The sequence below is a fragment of the Triticum urartu genome, chromosome 7A (assembly GCF_056163025.1).
Source record: "Triticum urartu cultivar PI428250 chromosome 7A, HENAU_Tu73, whole genome shotgun sequence".
In the NCBI taxonomy this organism is placed as follows: Eukaryota; Viridiplantae; Streptophyta; class Magnoliopsida; order Poales; family Poaceae; genus Triticum; species Triticum urartu.
The window spans coordinates 633,993,351-634,011,082 of record NC_141879.1 but is presented as its reverse complement, the minus strand read 5'-3'; the positions used below and the strand labels follow the sequence as shown (position 1 = coordinate 634,011,082).

Sequence of the window (17,732 nt, the reverse complement as noted above, 5' to 3'; positions counted from 1 at the left end):
ATGTGCACTTACTCAGGTGAAAAGGATGACCCACTGCGTCATTGTCCTGATGACTTACTTGATGATATGGTTGAAGCCATGACCCAATCTCTGTTGAAAGATGGCTCAGTGGCCAGTAACACCTTCGGCTTACTTCCATTCTGCAAGAATAACCCGGCTCCTGCAGTAAGTCATCAACCTAAAAAATTATACCCTTATTGCGGAATGCCTTGCTTTTACTCATAGCCCTTTCTCATTATTCACAGGCAAATGACAATTTCTGGAAGGTCAAATATGACCATGAGGCTGCCAAACAAGCCAGAGCAGCCAAGAGAGCCGAGAGGAAAGCCGCCAAGACAGGAACCCAGAGGAAGAAGAAGCCAAGTACTTCAGATTTATTTAAACTGGATGACACCTCTGACGATGAAGAAGAGGTAATCCTTAACTCCCCTGACTCCTTTATCATTATCTTATTGACATTAATTCCTTTCAGGAGGACACGGGAAACAGCCAAGGAGTTGAGGAAGAGGTAACTATAATTGCCTCTGACTCCGAGCCTTTGCCAAGGCAGAAAGTCTAAAGAGTGACCCGGAAAGTAAGATTTTCACATCCTTTAGCTTACCAAGATCCTCAATTTCTTTTGAAGCGACATACTCATGAGAGCCGGAGGCAGACCCGGACCAGTAAAGATGCGGAACTCTCCTCCGGCTTACCTGATGTAACAAGGAAGCGCCGGGCTAAGGTTATCTCTGATTTACGTTCTTTTTTACCTTTGGCGGGTTTCATTCGTCAACCCCTCAATTCATCTGACTCAAACTATCAGGATACTTCACCTTCCTCTGGAGAATCCATGCAATCCAACATGCCGGCTTTCAAGACTGCTCCAGGGTAATGTCAACTTATTTATCTTTATGCTTATCTTACTCATGTTTTTGTACTAACCCTTCTGATTTGCACATAGCATAAAAGTGAAGCCCAGCAAAAGGGCGAAGAAAAATAAGCCGGCCAAAGAGCCGGTCATGAGTGACCCGGAGCTCAGAACCACCGCTCTTGACACCTCCACACATGAGCCACCACCTGAACCGGCCCATGATATTCTAGCACCAACTTCTGATCCGCCTAACGAACAAGCTCTTGACGGTTCTAATAATCCGGAGATTCCCAGCCCGGCCAAAATAGATGACCCGGAAGTCGAGATCCTGAAGACTCAGTTTGTTGAACCGGGACGGCCCGCTGTACTTGCAAAGTGTTCTGCCAAGGAAGAACTTTTGGAACGCCGAAAAGCCAAGCTGGACGTCACTGATTATACTCATCTGAGTATTGGAGAAATTGTCTCTGGCTATATAAGTCAAGTGCACAACAGCCGTGACCTGGAAATTGATATGGTGAAACAAATTGACCAAAAATCTGAGGTATAACTCTTGTTGCTACTCCTTATTCCTCCTTACTGTATCAGCCCCCAAGTCTATTGATTATGATGAAAATATGCTGTAGACTTAATACTAGCTGGGTGGTGTTTGCCCGAAACCCGGCTTATCCTGTAGCACTCTTAGGCCGGCTTAAAACCAGATGTTTGAACCGGTCCTTACCATGCTATAATAAAATATTTGAACTACAATATGCATTAGCCCCCAAGTGCCAAGTATCTTTGCTTGCAAAGTGCTTGGGACTTAATTTCCATGAACCGCCGTAGTAATTCAGAGTTCTTCAGCATACATTAGCCCCCAAGTGTCAAGTGTCTTTGCTTGCAAAGTGCTTGGGACTTAATGCTGTACTATAACAATGCTGACTGTAACCCGGCATTGATACAGGCCACCATAAGTCAATTTGAGTCGGAGATTGCTGATCTGAAGAATCGCCTGGGAGCTTAGGAGACTGAAATCCAAAAGGCCAACTCCAAATTTGAGTTCAGCGTATCTGAATAGGAGAAATTAAAGAAAAGCCTTGAAGCCAATAAGAAAGTATGGGCTGATGAAAAGGCCTCCTTGATCACCCGGGCAGAGAAAGCAGAGGCGGCTCTCGCAGACACAACGGCTGAATTAACCGGCTTAAGACGCCATATATCTCATATGGTCTTAGGAATCTTTGGTAAGCTATTCTGCAAGTGTTAAATACTGTAAATCTTTCTCCGTCAAGTATCTTACTTGTCACCTCCGTCTCACCTGATGTTTGTTAATGCAGGCCCCAGGAGCTCTAATCTAAACCAGAACATGTTAATTAAGCTGAAGGCGGTTTATACATTGGTGGAACAACTCTACACCGGGTCACAACGTGCTTTAGCCGTTGTGGCTTTGTCAAATGAGGTTCCCAATCTCTTGGCTGATGTACTGAGACGGCTTGCTGTGCTTCCTCAATGGGTCCAAGAATTGAGACGTGCTTCTGCAAGAGCCGCTGCTATAGCCGCTTTAAGCTGGGCCATGGCATGGTTACTAGAGCTGGACCTAGCCGACATCGCCCTTGGATATCCAAGCTTTAAGGAGGATGGCACCCCATTTGAGGAGAAGGACTTCACCGCCTGCGTGAAGGAAATACATCCTGTGGCCACTCTGATTGGGAATGACACGGACCTCACCAAATACCATCCGGGTTACGATAGCCAAAATCAGAGGATCGCAACACCACGTTATGATGCAATCAGCTTGATTTGTCCAATTCGTAAGCATACCTTCGCCCCTGAAGTCGATCCGTCCGGGTTAATTGATGATGAAGCTAAATTTGAAGCTTTGAGTGGCATTGACTGGTCATCATCAACCTTCCAGGACCGGACAGCCGACGAAGGAGCGGAGAGGGATAACCCGGAAGCTTCAGGACAGCAAAACGAGTGATCCGTCAGGCGTCTTATTTCTATGCTTTGTGAAAAACAATGCTTCATTATCCAGACTCGGGGAGTCTTGTAATATGGTAGAAAAACACTTGATTTTGTCGGGCCTTCGCGCATGTTCGAGGCGCTCAATACTTTCTTAAGCCGCCATCATTATATGCTTCCGGTTTATACTGGTCTTCTGCTTTCTTCGTGCTGAAAAATTCACTTGCATTGCCCTGCATATAGAACAAACACAAGTCCCTTGGCGGCTTACCGCATAGGGGGTCATATAATGTATTGATAACCCGAAGTGTGAACCAAAAATCATACAAAGGCTGGTTTTCAATTATATCCTTGAGACATAATCGTAACAGCATACCTGTGATCCTTTGGTGACCTTGCCGGCTTATGTGACCCGAACAATGAGGGTAAGCTTTTTAATCCTGAAACTTGGCACATATGATGTTTGCTATGCGCTAACAATTGTATTTGATGAAAATTAAGCCGGTGGAATAAAAATCATCCCATAAACGCTTTCAGACAATGATCTCAAAACAGTCAAATAATTGTTATTGCAAAGGTGTTATGAACAATAGACAAAATTCAAAGGCTTCTGATTCAAATACGATCAGAAAACCATTCCAAAGGGGTTAAGCTAAGATTCAGATATGATCATATAGCCCCCAGTGGCTTTGGCGATGCCGATCAAGTGGGTATCGACAACTATGTTCTCTTTGGTTCGAATACGACCTATGTTTGAACAGGAAGCCCCCAAGTGACCATAAGAGTTGTTTAATGACGCTGATTCGAATACGATCCACGTCAGACCCAAAGGGGTTAAGCTATGATTCAAATATGATCAAGAAGCCCCCTAGTGGGTTTGGCAGTATGCCGATCAAGAGGGTATCGACAACTATGTTCTCTTTGGTTCGAACACGACCTATGTTTGAACAGGAAGCCCCCAAGTGATCATGGCTAGATTCAGATATGATCATAAGCCGTACCAAAAGGAAAGCTGGATTCGAATATGATCCGATCCCTATTGGTTGTTTCAACAACATAATAAGGAAGACATGTTAACATTTTGAGGATGAAAAGGACGGAGGTCCTGCTTTATTGCTTTTTATAATATATACATCTCAAATGTGTACATCCTGAGAGCCGGTGGCTCAAGTGTAGTAGGGCCGAAGATGAGCGATATTCCATGGCCGACGGGTCTCCTCCTCCGACTTACATGAGTCTTTGTGCTCTCGAACATCGATGATGTAATATGACCCGTTGTTCAAGTTCTTGCTGACCACAAAGGGTCCTTCCCAGGGAGGGGATAACTTGTGCATGTCGGATTGATCCTGGATGAGCCGGAGCACTAAATCACCTTCCTGAAAGGTTCTGGATCTAACCCGGCGGCTGTGGTGGCGGCGCAGGTCTTGCTGGTAAATCACCGAGCGGGCTATTGCCAAGTCTCGCTTTTCATCCAACAAGTCAAGTGCATCTTGACGGGCTTGTTCATTATCAGCTTCAACGTAAGCCACCACTCGGGGCGAGTCATGACGGATGTCACTTGGCAGGACCGCCTCTGCTTTGTAAACCATGAAGAAAGGTGTATAACCCGTAGAACTATCAGGTGTAGTGTTGATGCTCCAAATCACAGAGGGTAACTCCTCCACCCAACAACCCGACGTCCGCTGTAAGGGGACCAAGAGCCGGAGTTTTATACCTTTCAAGATCTCCTGATTGGCTCTTTCTGCTTGACCATTGGATTGAGGATGAGCCACCGCCGAAACATCAAGCCGGATATGCTCTCGTTGACAGAACTCTTCCATAGCACCTTTGGAGAGATTAGTGCCATTATCAGTTATGATGCTGTGTGGAAAACTAAAATGAAAGATCACCTTTTTCATGAACTGAACTGCCGTGGCTGCATCACACTTACTGACCGGCTCTGCCTCAACCCACTTTGTAAACTTATCCACTACCACCAGGAGGTGTGTCTTTTTATACTTAGACCTTTTGAAAGGCCCGACCATATCAAGACCCCAGACTGTAAACAACCAAGTAATTGGAATCATCCTCAGTTCTTGAGCCGGCACATGAACTCGATGTGAGAATTTTTGGTAGCTGTCACACTTACTGACCAGATCTTCCGCATCAGCATGAGCCGTCAGCCAATAAAAACCATGACGGAAAGCCTTGGCCACAAGAGACTTTGAGCCGGCATGATGACCACAATCGCCTTCATGGATCTCCCGAAGTATTTCCTGACCTTCCGCAGGCGACACACAACGCTGAAACGCCCTGGTGACACTGCGATGATGCAGCTCATTATGAACAATGGTCATGGACTTAGACCGCCAGATGATTTGCCTCGCCGAGGTCTCATCCCCGGGCAACTCTCCCCGGGTCATGTAAGCCAAATATGGCACTGTCCAATCCGGGATGACGTGAAGAGCCGCCACCAACTGCGCTTCTGGGTCTGGAACAGCTAAGTCCTCCTCTGTAGGTAACTTGGTACCGGCTTACGCTGAGATCCCAGCCGGCTTAAAGCATCATCCGCCTCATTCTTCCTTCGATCAATGTGCTCCACTTGATAACCCTTGAAGTGCCCAGCTACAACATCAACTTCGTGACGATAAGCCGCCATGAGGGGATCCTTGGAGTCCCACTTGCCTAACACCTGCTGAGCCACGAGATCTGAGTCGCCCAAGCACCTTACCCGGCTCAAATTCATCTCTTTGGCCATCCGAAGACCATGGAGTAAGGCCTCATAGTCAGCTGCATTATTAGTACAAGGAAACATGAGTCGGAGCACATAACAAAATTTGTCACCTCGAGGGGAAGTTAAAACGACTCCAGCCCCCGAGCCTTCCAACTGCATGGATCCATCAAAGTGGATAGTCCAATACGTGTTGTCCGGCTTCTCCTCAGGTGTCTGCAGCTCTTCCCAATCATTGATAAAGTCCACCAGTGCTTGAGACTTAATAGCAGTGCGTGACACATACTTCAAACCATGAGGCCCAAGCTCAATGGCCCACTTGGCGACTCGTCCTGTGGCCTCTCTGTTTTGGATGATGTCTCCCAAGGGAGCAGAGCTTACCACGGTGATGAGGTGACCCTGGAAGTATTGTTTAAGCTTCCGGCTCGCCATGAACACCCAATAAACAAGCTTCTGCCAATGTGGATATCTTTGCTTAGACTCAATGAGCACCTCACTGATGTAATAAACCGGCCGTTGCACCAGATGCTCCTTGCCAGCCTCCTTGCGCTCCACCACAATTGCAACACTAACATCACGTGAATTAGCGGCCACGTATAACATCAGTGGCTCTTTATCAATGGGAACTGCAAGGACTGGGGGCTCAGATAACTGTCTCTTTAAGTCTTCAAAGGCAGCATTAGCAGCATCACTCCAGACAAAAGTGTCTGTTTTCTTCATCATCTGATACAGTGGTATGGCCTTCTCACCTAACCGGCTTATGAACCGGCTTAAAGCAGCGATACGACCCGCCAGTCGCTGAACGTCATTGATGCACGCCGGTTTAGCCAAAGATGCAATTGCCTTGATCTTCTCCGGATTAGCTTCAATGCCTCTGTTGGAGACTAGGAAACCCAAAAGCTTGCCCGCTGGCACACCAAATACACATTTGGCCGGGTTAAGCATCATCTTATAGACCCGGAGATTATCAAAAGTTTCCTTTAGATCATCTATCAAGGTTTCCTTCTCTCTGGATTTCACCACTATATCATCCACATAAGCATGAACATTGCGCCCAATCTGATTGTGGAGACAGTTCTGTACACACCACTGATGTCGCCTGGGCACTCTTGAGCCCGAAAGGCATTGACACATAGCAGAAGGCTCCAAACAGAGTAATGAAAGCCGTCTTCTCCTGGTCCTTAACTGCCATCTTGATCTAATGATAACCAGAGTAAGCATCTAAAAAGCTCAAACGATCACAACCCGCCGTAGAATCAATGATTTGATCAATACGGGGGAGAGCAAAGGGATCAGCCGGACAAGCCTTATTTAAGTCCGTGTAATCCACACACATCCGCCAGGTGCCATTCTTCTTAAGTACAAGCACCGGGTTAGCCAACCACTCGGGGTGAAAAACTTCAACAATAAACCCGGCCGCTAAGAGCCGGGCCACCTCCTCTCCGATAGCTTTCCGTCTTTCTTCGTTGAACCACCGAAGAAATTGCCTGACCGGCTTAAACTTTGGATCAATATTAAGAGTGTGCTCAGCGAGTTCCCTCGGTACACCCGGCATGTCAGAAGGTTTCCATGCAAAGATGTCCCGGTTCTCATGGATGAACTCGATGAGCGCGCTTTCCTATTTAGGATCCAGATTGGCACTGATACTGAACTGCTTAGACGAATTGCCTGGAGTAAAATCAACAAGCTTGGTTTCATCAGCCGACTTAAATTTCATCACCGGGTCATGCTTTGTGGTTGGCTTCTTGAGAGGTGTCATGTCCGCCGGGTCAACATTATCCTTATAAAACTTCAGTTCCTTTGCTGCACAAACAGATTCAGCATAAGCAGCATCGCCCTCCTCACATTCCAGGGCTATCTTTCGACTCCCATGCACCGTAATGGTGCCCTTGTGACCCGGCATCTTGAGCTGCAAATAAAAAAAACACGGCCGTGCCATGAACTTGGCATAAGCCGGCCGTCCAAACAGAGCGTGATATGGGCTTTTGATCTTGACCACCTCAAAGGTTAATTTCTCAGCCCTAGAATCATATTCATCTCCGAAGGCTACCTCCAACTCAATCTTGCCAACTGGGTATGCTGACTTACCAGGCACCACTCCATGAAAAACGGTGTTGGATGTCTTTAAAATTTTGTCAGTCAACCCCATACTTCGGAAGGTCTCATAATAAAGGATGTTGATGCTGCTACCTCCATCCATGAGCACCTTAGTGAATTTATATCCACCAACTTGAGGTGCTACCACCAAGGCTATCTGACCCGGATTATCAACCCGGGGAGGGTGATCTTCCCTGCTCCACACAATAGGCTGCTCTGACCACCTCAAATAACGGGGAACTGCCGGCTCAACAACGTTCACAACCCTTTTATGAATCTTCTGGTCTTGTTTTCATAAGCTAGCGGTGAACACATGATACTGCCCACTATTCAGCTGCTTTGGATTGCTTTGATAACCCGACTGCTGCTGCTGACCTCCCTGACCAGACTGCTGCTGATTATAGCCACCTTGATTTCCCTGAAAGCCGGAATTTGACCCGCCACCGGGGCCATGGAAATCTCCGGCCCCTGAGCCGCCACCCGGCCCATGATTGCTGCCGAACGTGTTGGAATTCTTGAAAGCCTTCATGATCGTGCAATCCTTCCATAAGTGAGTGGCTGGCCTTTCCTGGGTGCTTTGTCTCGGACAGGGTTCATTGAGTAGCTGCTCAAGAGATGGACCTGACCCGCCAGATTGAGGGGGCGGCCTCCCCTTGCGTCTCTGACTGTTACCTTGTGTATTGGCGTTGGCCACAAACTCCGGGTTACCATCGGCCTTACGCTTATTGCCTCCTTGATTCGCCGGGTTATGCTGACCCTTTCCATTGCCGTTCTTCCTTCCCTTCCCTGTCGTTTCCTCATCAGACGCGGGATCCTTGGTACTATCAGAATCGGCGTATTTGACTAGAGCCGCCATCAGCTGACCCATATCATTACAATCACGCTTGAGGCGCCCCAGCTTCTGTCTTAGCGGTTCAAATCGGCAATTTTTCTCCAACATGAGGACTGCAGAGCCGACATCCATCTTGTCAGACGAATGTATTATCTCCTTGACCCGGCGCACCCAATGAGTGGTAGATTCACCCTCCTCTTGCTTACAATTAGTTAGGTCCACAATCGACATGGACTGCTTACATGTGTCTTTAAAGTTCTGAATGAACCGGGCCTTTAGCTCTGCCCATGAGCCAATGGAATTAGGTGGTAGGCCCTTTAACCAAGTCTGGGCCATTCCATCCAACATCATGGTGAAGTACTTAGCCATCGCCGCGTCACTGACCTCCAACAGCTCCATGGCCATCTCATAACTTTCGATCCATGCCCCGGGCTGTAAATCAGCCGTGTAATTTGGCACCTTTCGGGTCCCCTTGAAGTCCTTGGGCAGACGCACATTACGCAAAGCCGGCACTAAACAAGGAATGCCGCCGGTTCTAGCGGTCACCCCTGCCTCAACAGAAGTCGTTGGATAGTCCGGGAAGGTTTGATGAGCCACCTGATGAGCCGCTAATTGAGCCGCCCGCTCGTCCTCCTGACGTATCCTGCCTTGCACCGGGTTATAACCGCCGGGCTGATTACGGCGCTAGGCGTTGCTTGACAAAGCCTCCGACTCCATGTGCCTGCTGTAACTTGGGCTCCAGCTTGGGCGAGGAGTTGAATGAATCCTGTCTCGACTATAGGAATAAGCCTCCTGCTGAGCCAGAGCCGTCTGGACGAGTTCTCTGATCCTTTGCGTCTCCACCGCTGTCGGATCGTCACCGTCCACTGGGAGAGCCGCCAAACGTGCCGATGCTGCGATCAGGTTCTCCATGGGGTTAGAAAAGTGACCCGGTGGTGTTGGTATGTAGCGGGGCAGGGCCATATTCGCATGAGGGGGTGCCATCACCCAAGGCTGAACCGGTCCCCCTGCTCCGGATGTTACGAATTGATTTGCCTCTGGCGGGTTACTAGAGCCGGCTCCGGGTGTAGCGAAAAGGTTCCGAGGATCATAAACCAGAGGCAGACGGGATTGAGTTTTCTGATGTCTCCTCCTCATCACCTCGTTATACGCGTTCAGGCTCATTGTAAGCTGGAAGGCCTCTGACTGGAGCTGTTGTGCCCGTGCATCCAACGCCGCCCGTTCTGAGGCCAACCTGGTGCCCTTAGCTGCTAAGGCCTCCTTGGCCTGGGCTATTTCCTCACGCACCTGTGCCACCTCTGCATCATGCTCATCTTGACTTGCAGGAATAACTGTGGCGGTTAACAGGGCCATCAGCTTATCCATGAGATCAATCAGCACCTGAGCCGGTGGGCGCACAGGGCCTCCTGCCCTGGCCACTCCTGACCCGGACGTTATTGCTGCCACAGCCGTAGAGTTTTGGCCGGGTTGAGTACCAGCCATGAAAACTCCCACCCAGCTTGGCGGCTCAAAGGGGTCCAGAATACTGCTGCCATCGGAACAGCCCCCAAGCCTGCCATCTTGCAGCTGATACATTGAATCAGTTTCACCAGTGGACGAATCACCGTCGAAGTGGACGGCCGTCTCACCGTCGTCTGCGGATACTTCAGAAAGTTCTCCTCCATGGATGCAACCCACGAAGGCACGCTTCATGGCAGGTTGAGCTCGGGCGGGTTTCGCACGCTGAGCCGTCTCGACGAGGTCGGTGCAGTTGTCCGGCTCACCAATCTGGCCGATGAAGACGTGGATTCCGCCGAAGGGGACCCGGTACCCATACTCAATTGAGCCAGCGTCGGGGCCCCAGCCTTCGTCGTTGATGTAGATCTTGCCGCGACGACTCTTCGTCATCCGGCCCATAGCGTATCCCTTGAGCCCTTCAAAGTTTCCCTTCAAGAACTCAAATCCACCGTGCGCTGGCCCCACGGTGGGCGCCAATTGTCGTGGAATTGTCACGGCAGATGTCCTCTTGCAAGGACTTAGTCGTGGAGCCATCGAAACTAGGAAGCTTAAAGGGGTTAACGGGACAAGGGAGACGAGAGAGGTTTTATACTAGTTCGGCCCCTTACGGTGAAGGTAAAGCCTACGTCTAGTTGGGTTGGTATTGATAAGGTTTCGATGAACAGGGAGCGAGATACGCTATGCCCGGCTCTCGATGAGATGTTTCTTTCCCTAAGCCGCCAGCGGGTCGTCCCCTTATATACACGGGTTGACGCCTTGCGGCCTACAGGGTCCCGGCCGGCTCATAAACAGTGTCCGGCTCGGTGACTAGTTAATCCTGCCTTATGATACAAGTCATGCCATTACAGCGGTTTATCACTACGGACCTTAAGTCGCCTGTGGGCTTTAGATCCTTTATTTAACCGCCATCTTCATGCTTGATCTTGGGCTTCATATGATGGATCATCTTTGCGTAACCCGGCCCCTCCTGGGCGGCTTACACAAATAGCTATATCCCCAACAGGATGCCTTCCGGGGCATCCCCAAGCTTAGACGCTTGAGTCTCCTTGAATATTTACTTGGGGTGCCTTGGGCATCCCCAAACTTGAGCTCTTGCCTCTCCTCCATATCCTCATATCGATACATCCTCGATCTTCGAACACTTCATCCACACAAAAATTCAACAGAAAACTTGGTAAGATCCGTTAGTATAATAAAGCAAATCACTACCCTAAGTACTATTGCAAACCAATTCATATTTTGTTTTTGCATTGTAGCTACTGTAATATAACTTTTCCATGGCTTAATCCACTGATAGGAATTGATAGTTTCATCAAAACAAGCAAACTATGCATCAAAAACAGAATCTGTCTTAGACAGGACAGTCTGTAATAATCTGAACATTCACCATACCTCTGGTACTCAAAAAATTCTTCCAAAATTGGGAAAAATAAACAAGTTGTATAGAAAGACAGTGAAGAAAGAATCAGAACCGTTTGATGTTCCAGTAAAAAATGTAAAATCTCACACTACAGCCAAAGTTTCTATCCTGCACCGCACAAACCAACAAGCATTGTAAACATCCTAAAGACAAACCTTGGCACATTATTTTTATAATACAATGGAATTGTACAAGGGGATAATTATTTTTTTTGAAAAGTTTCTGTAATCAAGATTCACAAAGTTTCCGTGAGCATGAACAAAGTTCAAGGAGCTCCCCCACTTCAACAATGTTTGTCTCTCTCACTTTCACTTTCCTTTTTGAAAAGTTTTGGGTTCCCCTCTTTATTTTTTTTGTTTTAAACTTTATAAAAGCACTCAACAGAAATAAATGACTCTCTAAAACTTCCGGGTTGTCTCCCTGGCAGCGCTTTCTTTAAAGCCATTAAGCTAGGCATATAGTGCTCAAGTAATGGATCCACCCGGATCCCAAGGTATATCAAAGCCAATTTTAATTAACAATGATTTAGCATTTAGTAGTGAGCACAAAGCAACATATATCAAGAAATGACGAAGTCTAACTCTCTTCTATGCATCGGCATGTCATAAAAGAACAATTCATGCACACATAGTAAAGGCCAATGCATAGTATAAACAGTTTCTTGCAATTTTATCACGTGGGAAACATAGATAGGTGGAGATATAGTTCCTCTCTCATAATAATTGCAAGTAGGAGAAGCAAGCACATGCATATTATATCTATCAAAATCATCATGTGTAGTAGTAAAATACAACCCATCAATATAATCCTTAATAAGTGCAAACTTCTCCGATATAGTGTAGTTTGGAGAATTCAAAAAGATAATAGGACTATCATGCGTGGGTGCAATAGAAACAATTTCATGTTTAACATAAGGAACTATAGCAAGTTCATCTCCATAAGCATCATTAGTATTGGCATCATGGCCACAAGCATAGCAAGCATCAAGTTCATCAAAAAGGGGTATTTCAAGAGAATCAACAGGATCATAACAATCATCGTAGCATTCATCCTTCGATAAGCACGACAGGAAATTAAACAATGTATGAGTTGAAGAGTTACTCTCATTAGAAGGTGGGCACGGGTGATCAATCCGCTCTTCCTCCTTTTGTTCTTCGCTCTCCTCCTTATCTTTTTCATCCAATGAGCTCACAATATCATTAATTTCTTCCATAGATTCCTGCAAAATATTAGTCTCTTCTTGGACAGCGGAGACTTTCTCAATAAATTCATCAATATCAGAATTGAATTCATAATTCTCATAGCAATATTTAAGGATAGCTAAATTTCAGGTCTATAAACAACATCATAAAGATTTTCACACTCTTTGAACATAGATTCAATTTCATAAGCACCCATAAAAGCAACAAATTCTTCTATTTGTTCCACATCATAGTAATCATATATACCATTAGCATAAGAAGCCAAGGTTTTATCATCATTAAATTTGCATGAAAAGGGAAGGTGTGGAGCCTTCATCCTAGAGCAACAAGTATAATCATATCTCAAGCATAGTTGCCGAGTATACCACTTCAACATATAAATTTGATCCCATAATAGTTTCCCTTTTTGAGTCAAGTGATAATCCCTAAAGTATTCACGTTGATCCAATGTGTCTCCCATTACAAAGTTGAATGGGGTTTTCTCAGGATTATCAAAGTAGTACATAATATCTTTCACATAATAAGCATCGAGGGTTTTAGGAGGTTCCCCATCTCCATGAGTAGCAAGTGAACCTAATTTTTTTGGTATTTCGTGTTCCATATCCATAACTAAAGATAGAGAACAACTAAGAACAACACATAAAAATTACTTAGTGATAAAGCAAACAAGCACACACGAGAATATTCACCCCACGCTATAACTCCCCGGCAACGGCGCTGGAAAAAGGTCTTGATAACCCACAAGTATAGGCACTACAAAGAAAAGACACATCCGTGACATTTTGGGCCGAACGAATTTTTTTTCTGTCATACATATGACACTTCTATGACGATAATTGTGACAAAACCCGGTATCATCATAGATGTGGTGGGCTCCTACTTCTATGACAAAAAATCATGACAGAAAATGGGCTTTTCGTCCTGGGCGGGCCAGAGACGCAGCTGCATGACATTCTTTGGGCCGTCCATGACGGAAAAAACCGTGGTAGAAGCGAGGGGGAGGAAAATTTCGGGGAGTTACCGGTTACGGCGGGAGGTGGAGGGCCGAGCAATGCACGTTTCTCTCGTACACGTACGCGTGTGTGTGCGAGGCATTGGATCTAACTGAACCCGAGCGAGGCGTTGGGCTCTAACTGAACCCGAGCGATTGCACTGCAGGCTACGCGTTACTGAACCCGAGCGATCGATCGATGGCTGTTAACTGAACCCGATCGAGCGATTCCTTCGCTACTGCTGCTAACTGAAGCCGATCGATGGGATGAACAGCGAGCGTTGCGGGGGGTTTGGATGAACACTGAGCGGTGGCATTGCCTCTGGATGAACATGACCCCGTGGTGTGGTGGAGGGCTGGATGAACAGTAGACGGTGGAGGGGTGCCCGTGGAGGGGTGGATGAACAGGACCCCGTGGTGTGGAGGGCTGGATGAACAGTAGACGGTGGAGGGGTGGTTGAACAGTAGCCGTGGTGTGGAGGGCTGGATGAACAATAGACGGTGGAGGGGTGCCCGTGGAGGGGTGGTTGAATAGGACCCCGTGGTGTGGAGGGCTGGATGAACAGTAGACGGTGGAGGGGTGGTTGAACAGTAGCCGGTGGAGTAGCGCGCGGTGGAGGCTGGATGAACAGGAGCCCGTGGAGGTTGGATGAACAGGAGCCCGTGGAGGCTGGAGGAGGTCGACGGTGGAGATGAACAATATCCCGTGGAGTCCCGTTTTGCGGTACGCCATACCCCTCCCGATGAACAGGACCCCCGTTTCGACCATAGCGCTCCAACACAAGTCCGTTTCCTCCGTTTTGTGGTACGCCACACCCCTCCCGATCAACAGGACCCCCGTTTTGACCGTAGGAGGTCCGTTTCCTCCGTTTTGCGGTACGCCAAACCCCTCCCGATCAACAGGACCCCGTTCCAAATGTAGGAGGTCCGTTTCCTCCGTTGTGCGGTACGCCAGGCCTCGTTTCCATCGCCTGTTCCGTCCAAGCGCTCCCGATGAACACGACCACACATTCCGTTGCCTCCCCATGAACACGATGACGACGCTGTTTCTCCGTTCCGACCCAGCCATGTACACGAGCCCTTGCCGTACGTACGCGCGAGTAGGTGTTCGAGACCCCGCCCGTATGTACACATACGTGGCCGTATTTTCTTTCTTGCACCCTGGCCGCTGTACGTACGTGTACATGCTACGTGCGCGCCTCTACTACGACACGTGCGCGCCTCTACATCGACCGGTATGTACGTACACGTTCGCGACCAGAATGACAACACTACGTATGCTTTGACCAGGTGGGTCCCGACCGTCAGGCACTTCCTTGCCTGCAAAGATGTAGCTAGTGGGTCCCAGCAGTCAGGGGGCGAATCATTTTTTTTGCCCGGACGCACTTCCTTGCGTGCAAAGATGTAGCTGGTGGGTCCCAGCAGTCGGGGGGCTGGTGGGCCCCAGCAGCCAGGGGGGCGAATCATTTTGGTTTTTTTCCCGGACGCACTTCCTTGTGTGCGAAGATGTAGCTAGTGGGTACCAGCAGTCAGGGGGCGAATTGTTTTGTTTTTTTTGCCCGGACGCACTTCCTTGTGTGCGAAGGTGTAGCTGGTGGGTCCCAGCAGTCAGGGGGAAAACATTTTTTTCGCGAAATACGATGGCCCGTTCGGTGGGTCCCTGCTGTCAGGTGGAGGAATAATTATTTTGCATGTAATAAGGAGGCACTTCCTTGCTGTAGCCATGGACCCAGCTGTCAGCCTCTCCATGTATAGTCCACGTTCGATGGAAGCGGTTCCTTGACCACGTTTACCACACCGCGCCGAGCGCACCAGGGCGGTGGATGACGGCAAGGCCTAGGAAGGGGACGACACGGAGCCGGGGAAGACGCGGCAGTGGATGCCCACGCGTAGAGGAGTACGAGGGTTCACTGGTTCGCTGCGGTGTGAGGCTGCCGTCGCCGCAGAATAACAGGGGGTGTGGGTGAGTAGAGGGATGGCCTGGCCAGCGATGGGAGTAGTAGGGGGCGGTGAGGCCTCCGCCGCATCGCAGCCGGCCACGGGAGGTAGGAGCACGAGGCACGACCGACGCTGGTTTCGGCGGCTGGAGCAAGAAGACCAGAATTTGAAGAAGCACTACGGCCGTTGGATGGACATCGTACGGTCACTGGAGCTAGAATCATGCATATTGACTAAGTTGACAAAGCCCTTCGTCCTCGTCAAGTTAGTAGGCCCACAAGTCAGCCTCCCACCAAGGTGGGTCCCAGCTAGCAGGGGGGTATTCATTTTTTTGCGCATAATAAGGAGGCACTTCCGGTGGGTCCGAGCTGATAGCAGGGGGAACGTTTTTTCGCGAAATACGGTGGCCCATCGGGTGGGTCCCAGCAGTCAAGGGCAAACTTTTTTTTTGTGATATACTGGTGGGCGTCCGGTGGGTCCCTGCTGTCAGGTGGAGGAATAATTATTTTCCACGTAATAAGGAGGCACTTCTTTGCGGCTGCCGTGGACCCAGTTGTCAGCCTCTCCACGTACAGTATTCTTCCAATGGAATTCGGTCGTTGACCACATTGACCACGGCGCGCCAACAACACCACGGCGGTGGACGGCAGTGAGGCCTAGGAAGGGGACGACGCGGAGCCGGGGAAGACGCGGCAGTGGATGCCCACGCAGAGAGGAGTACGAGGGTTCACTGGTTCGGCTGCGCTGCCATCGCCGCAGAATAACAGGGGGTGTGGGTGAGTGGAGTGGAGGGATGGCCTGGCCAGCGGTGGGAGTAGTATGGGGGCGGTGAGGCCTCCGCGGCAGCACAGCCGGCCACGGGAGGCAGGAGCAGGCGGCACGACCGGCGCTGGTTTGGGCGGCTAGAGCAAGAAGACCAGAGGTTGAAGAAGCACTACGGCCGTTGGATGGACATTGTACGGTCAGTCGAGCTAGAATCGTGCATATTGACTAAGTTGACAAAGCTCTTCGTCCCCGTCAACTTAGTAGGCCCACTATACTGGGTCCCAGCTAGCAGGGGGAGTATTCATTTTTTTGTGCGTAATAAGGAGGCACTTCCTTGCGTGCGAAGATATAGCTGGTGTGTCTGAGCTATCAGCGGCGGTAACGTTTTTTTCGCGAAATACAGAGGCTGTTTCGGTGGGTCCCAGATGTTAGGTGGAGGAAATCATTATTTTGCGCGTAATAAGGAGGCATTTCCTTGCGTGCGGCCGTGGACCCAGCTGTCAGCCTCTCCACGTACAGTCCACTTCAGATGCATGTCGGTCGTTGACCACGCTGACCACGCCGAGAGCACCAAGGCGGTGGACGACGACGAGGACTAGGAAGGGAACGACACAGTGGCAGGGAAGACTCGGCCGTTGTTTTTGTTTCCCACACGGAGGGGAGTACGACTGTACGAGGGTTTACTGGTTCGCTTGCCGTCGCCGGATAATAACAGCAGGTGTGGGTGAGTAGAGGGATGGCTAGGCCAGCGATGGGAGTACTGAGGGGCGGTGAGGCCTACGCGGCAGCACAGCCAGCCGCGGGGAGGTGGGAGCAGGCAGTCCCGCCGGCGCTTGTTTGAGCGGCTGGAGCAGGAAGAGCAGAGATCTAAGAAACACGACGGCCGTTGGATGGACATCCAACAGTATACATGCCATCTGTGGAAAGCCTCAAATCTGTGGAAAATAGCATACAGCCCATCTGCCATTATTTCAAATAATTTACAGCCCATTTGCTAATTCTTACGGGTTTTTTTGGAGCCCATATTCTTCATGTTAGCATTACAACCCATATTGTGGCCACGGTTAAAAAATTATACGAAATTTTGCATATGTCGGTGCGGTCTGAACTGTTTTTAATCCCGAAATTTCGAGTCACATTCAGACTGATTTTAAAAATAAATTTATATCAATATAAAATCCAATAAATTGTCCACGCATAAAAATCAATGCAATTTAAAATCTCGAAATGAAAAGAAGATATTTGAAAATAATTGCCGGTTTGATGTGTTTTAAAAATGTACAACCCATTTCTCATTACTGATAGAACATTTTCTCGGCCAACCGAATGAAGCTCTCGTCTTGAAAGATTTGCATCCCAACAGGCCCGATAAAGTGACTTACTTGACAAATCACAAAAAAACTGGGCTAGCCATTTTCATAAAGAAAAAAAACTACTGGGCTGGTCTGTGGTAAACATAAAAGAAAAGGCTGTCTAGATAGGCCAGAGTGTCCCG

General features: G+C 48.6%; 2 protein-coding genes across 2 annotated transcripts; both read left to right on the top strand.

The window, feature by feature from the left end:
• On the top strand, positions 1 to 1,850 carry LOC147960855 (uncharacterized). The gene is made up of 6 exons (XM_087533571.1): positions 1 to 165; positions 246 to 413; positions 473 to 508; positions 626 to 867; positions 941 to 1,391; positions 1,791 to 1,850. Exons 1-6 carry the CDS (start codon positions 1 to 3, stop codon positions 1,848 to 1,850), a joined length of 1,122 nt encoding a protein of 373 aa, XP_087389697.1.
• Positions 1,851 to 2,144: 294 nt separating this feature from the next.
• LOC147960854 (uncharacterized) lies at positions 2,145 to 2,804 on the top strand. The gene has a single exon (XM_087533570.1). The coding sequence runs from the start codon at positions 2,145 to 2,147 to the stop codon at positions 2,802 to 2,804; it is 660 nt and encodes a 219-aa protein (XP_087389696.1).
• Positions 2,805 to 17,732: the final 14,928 nt, after the last annotated feature.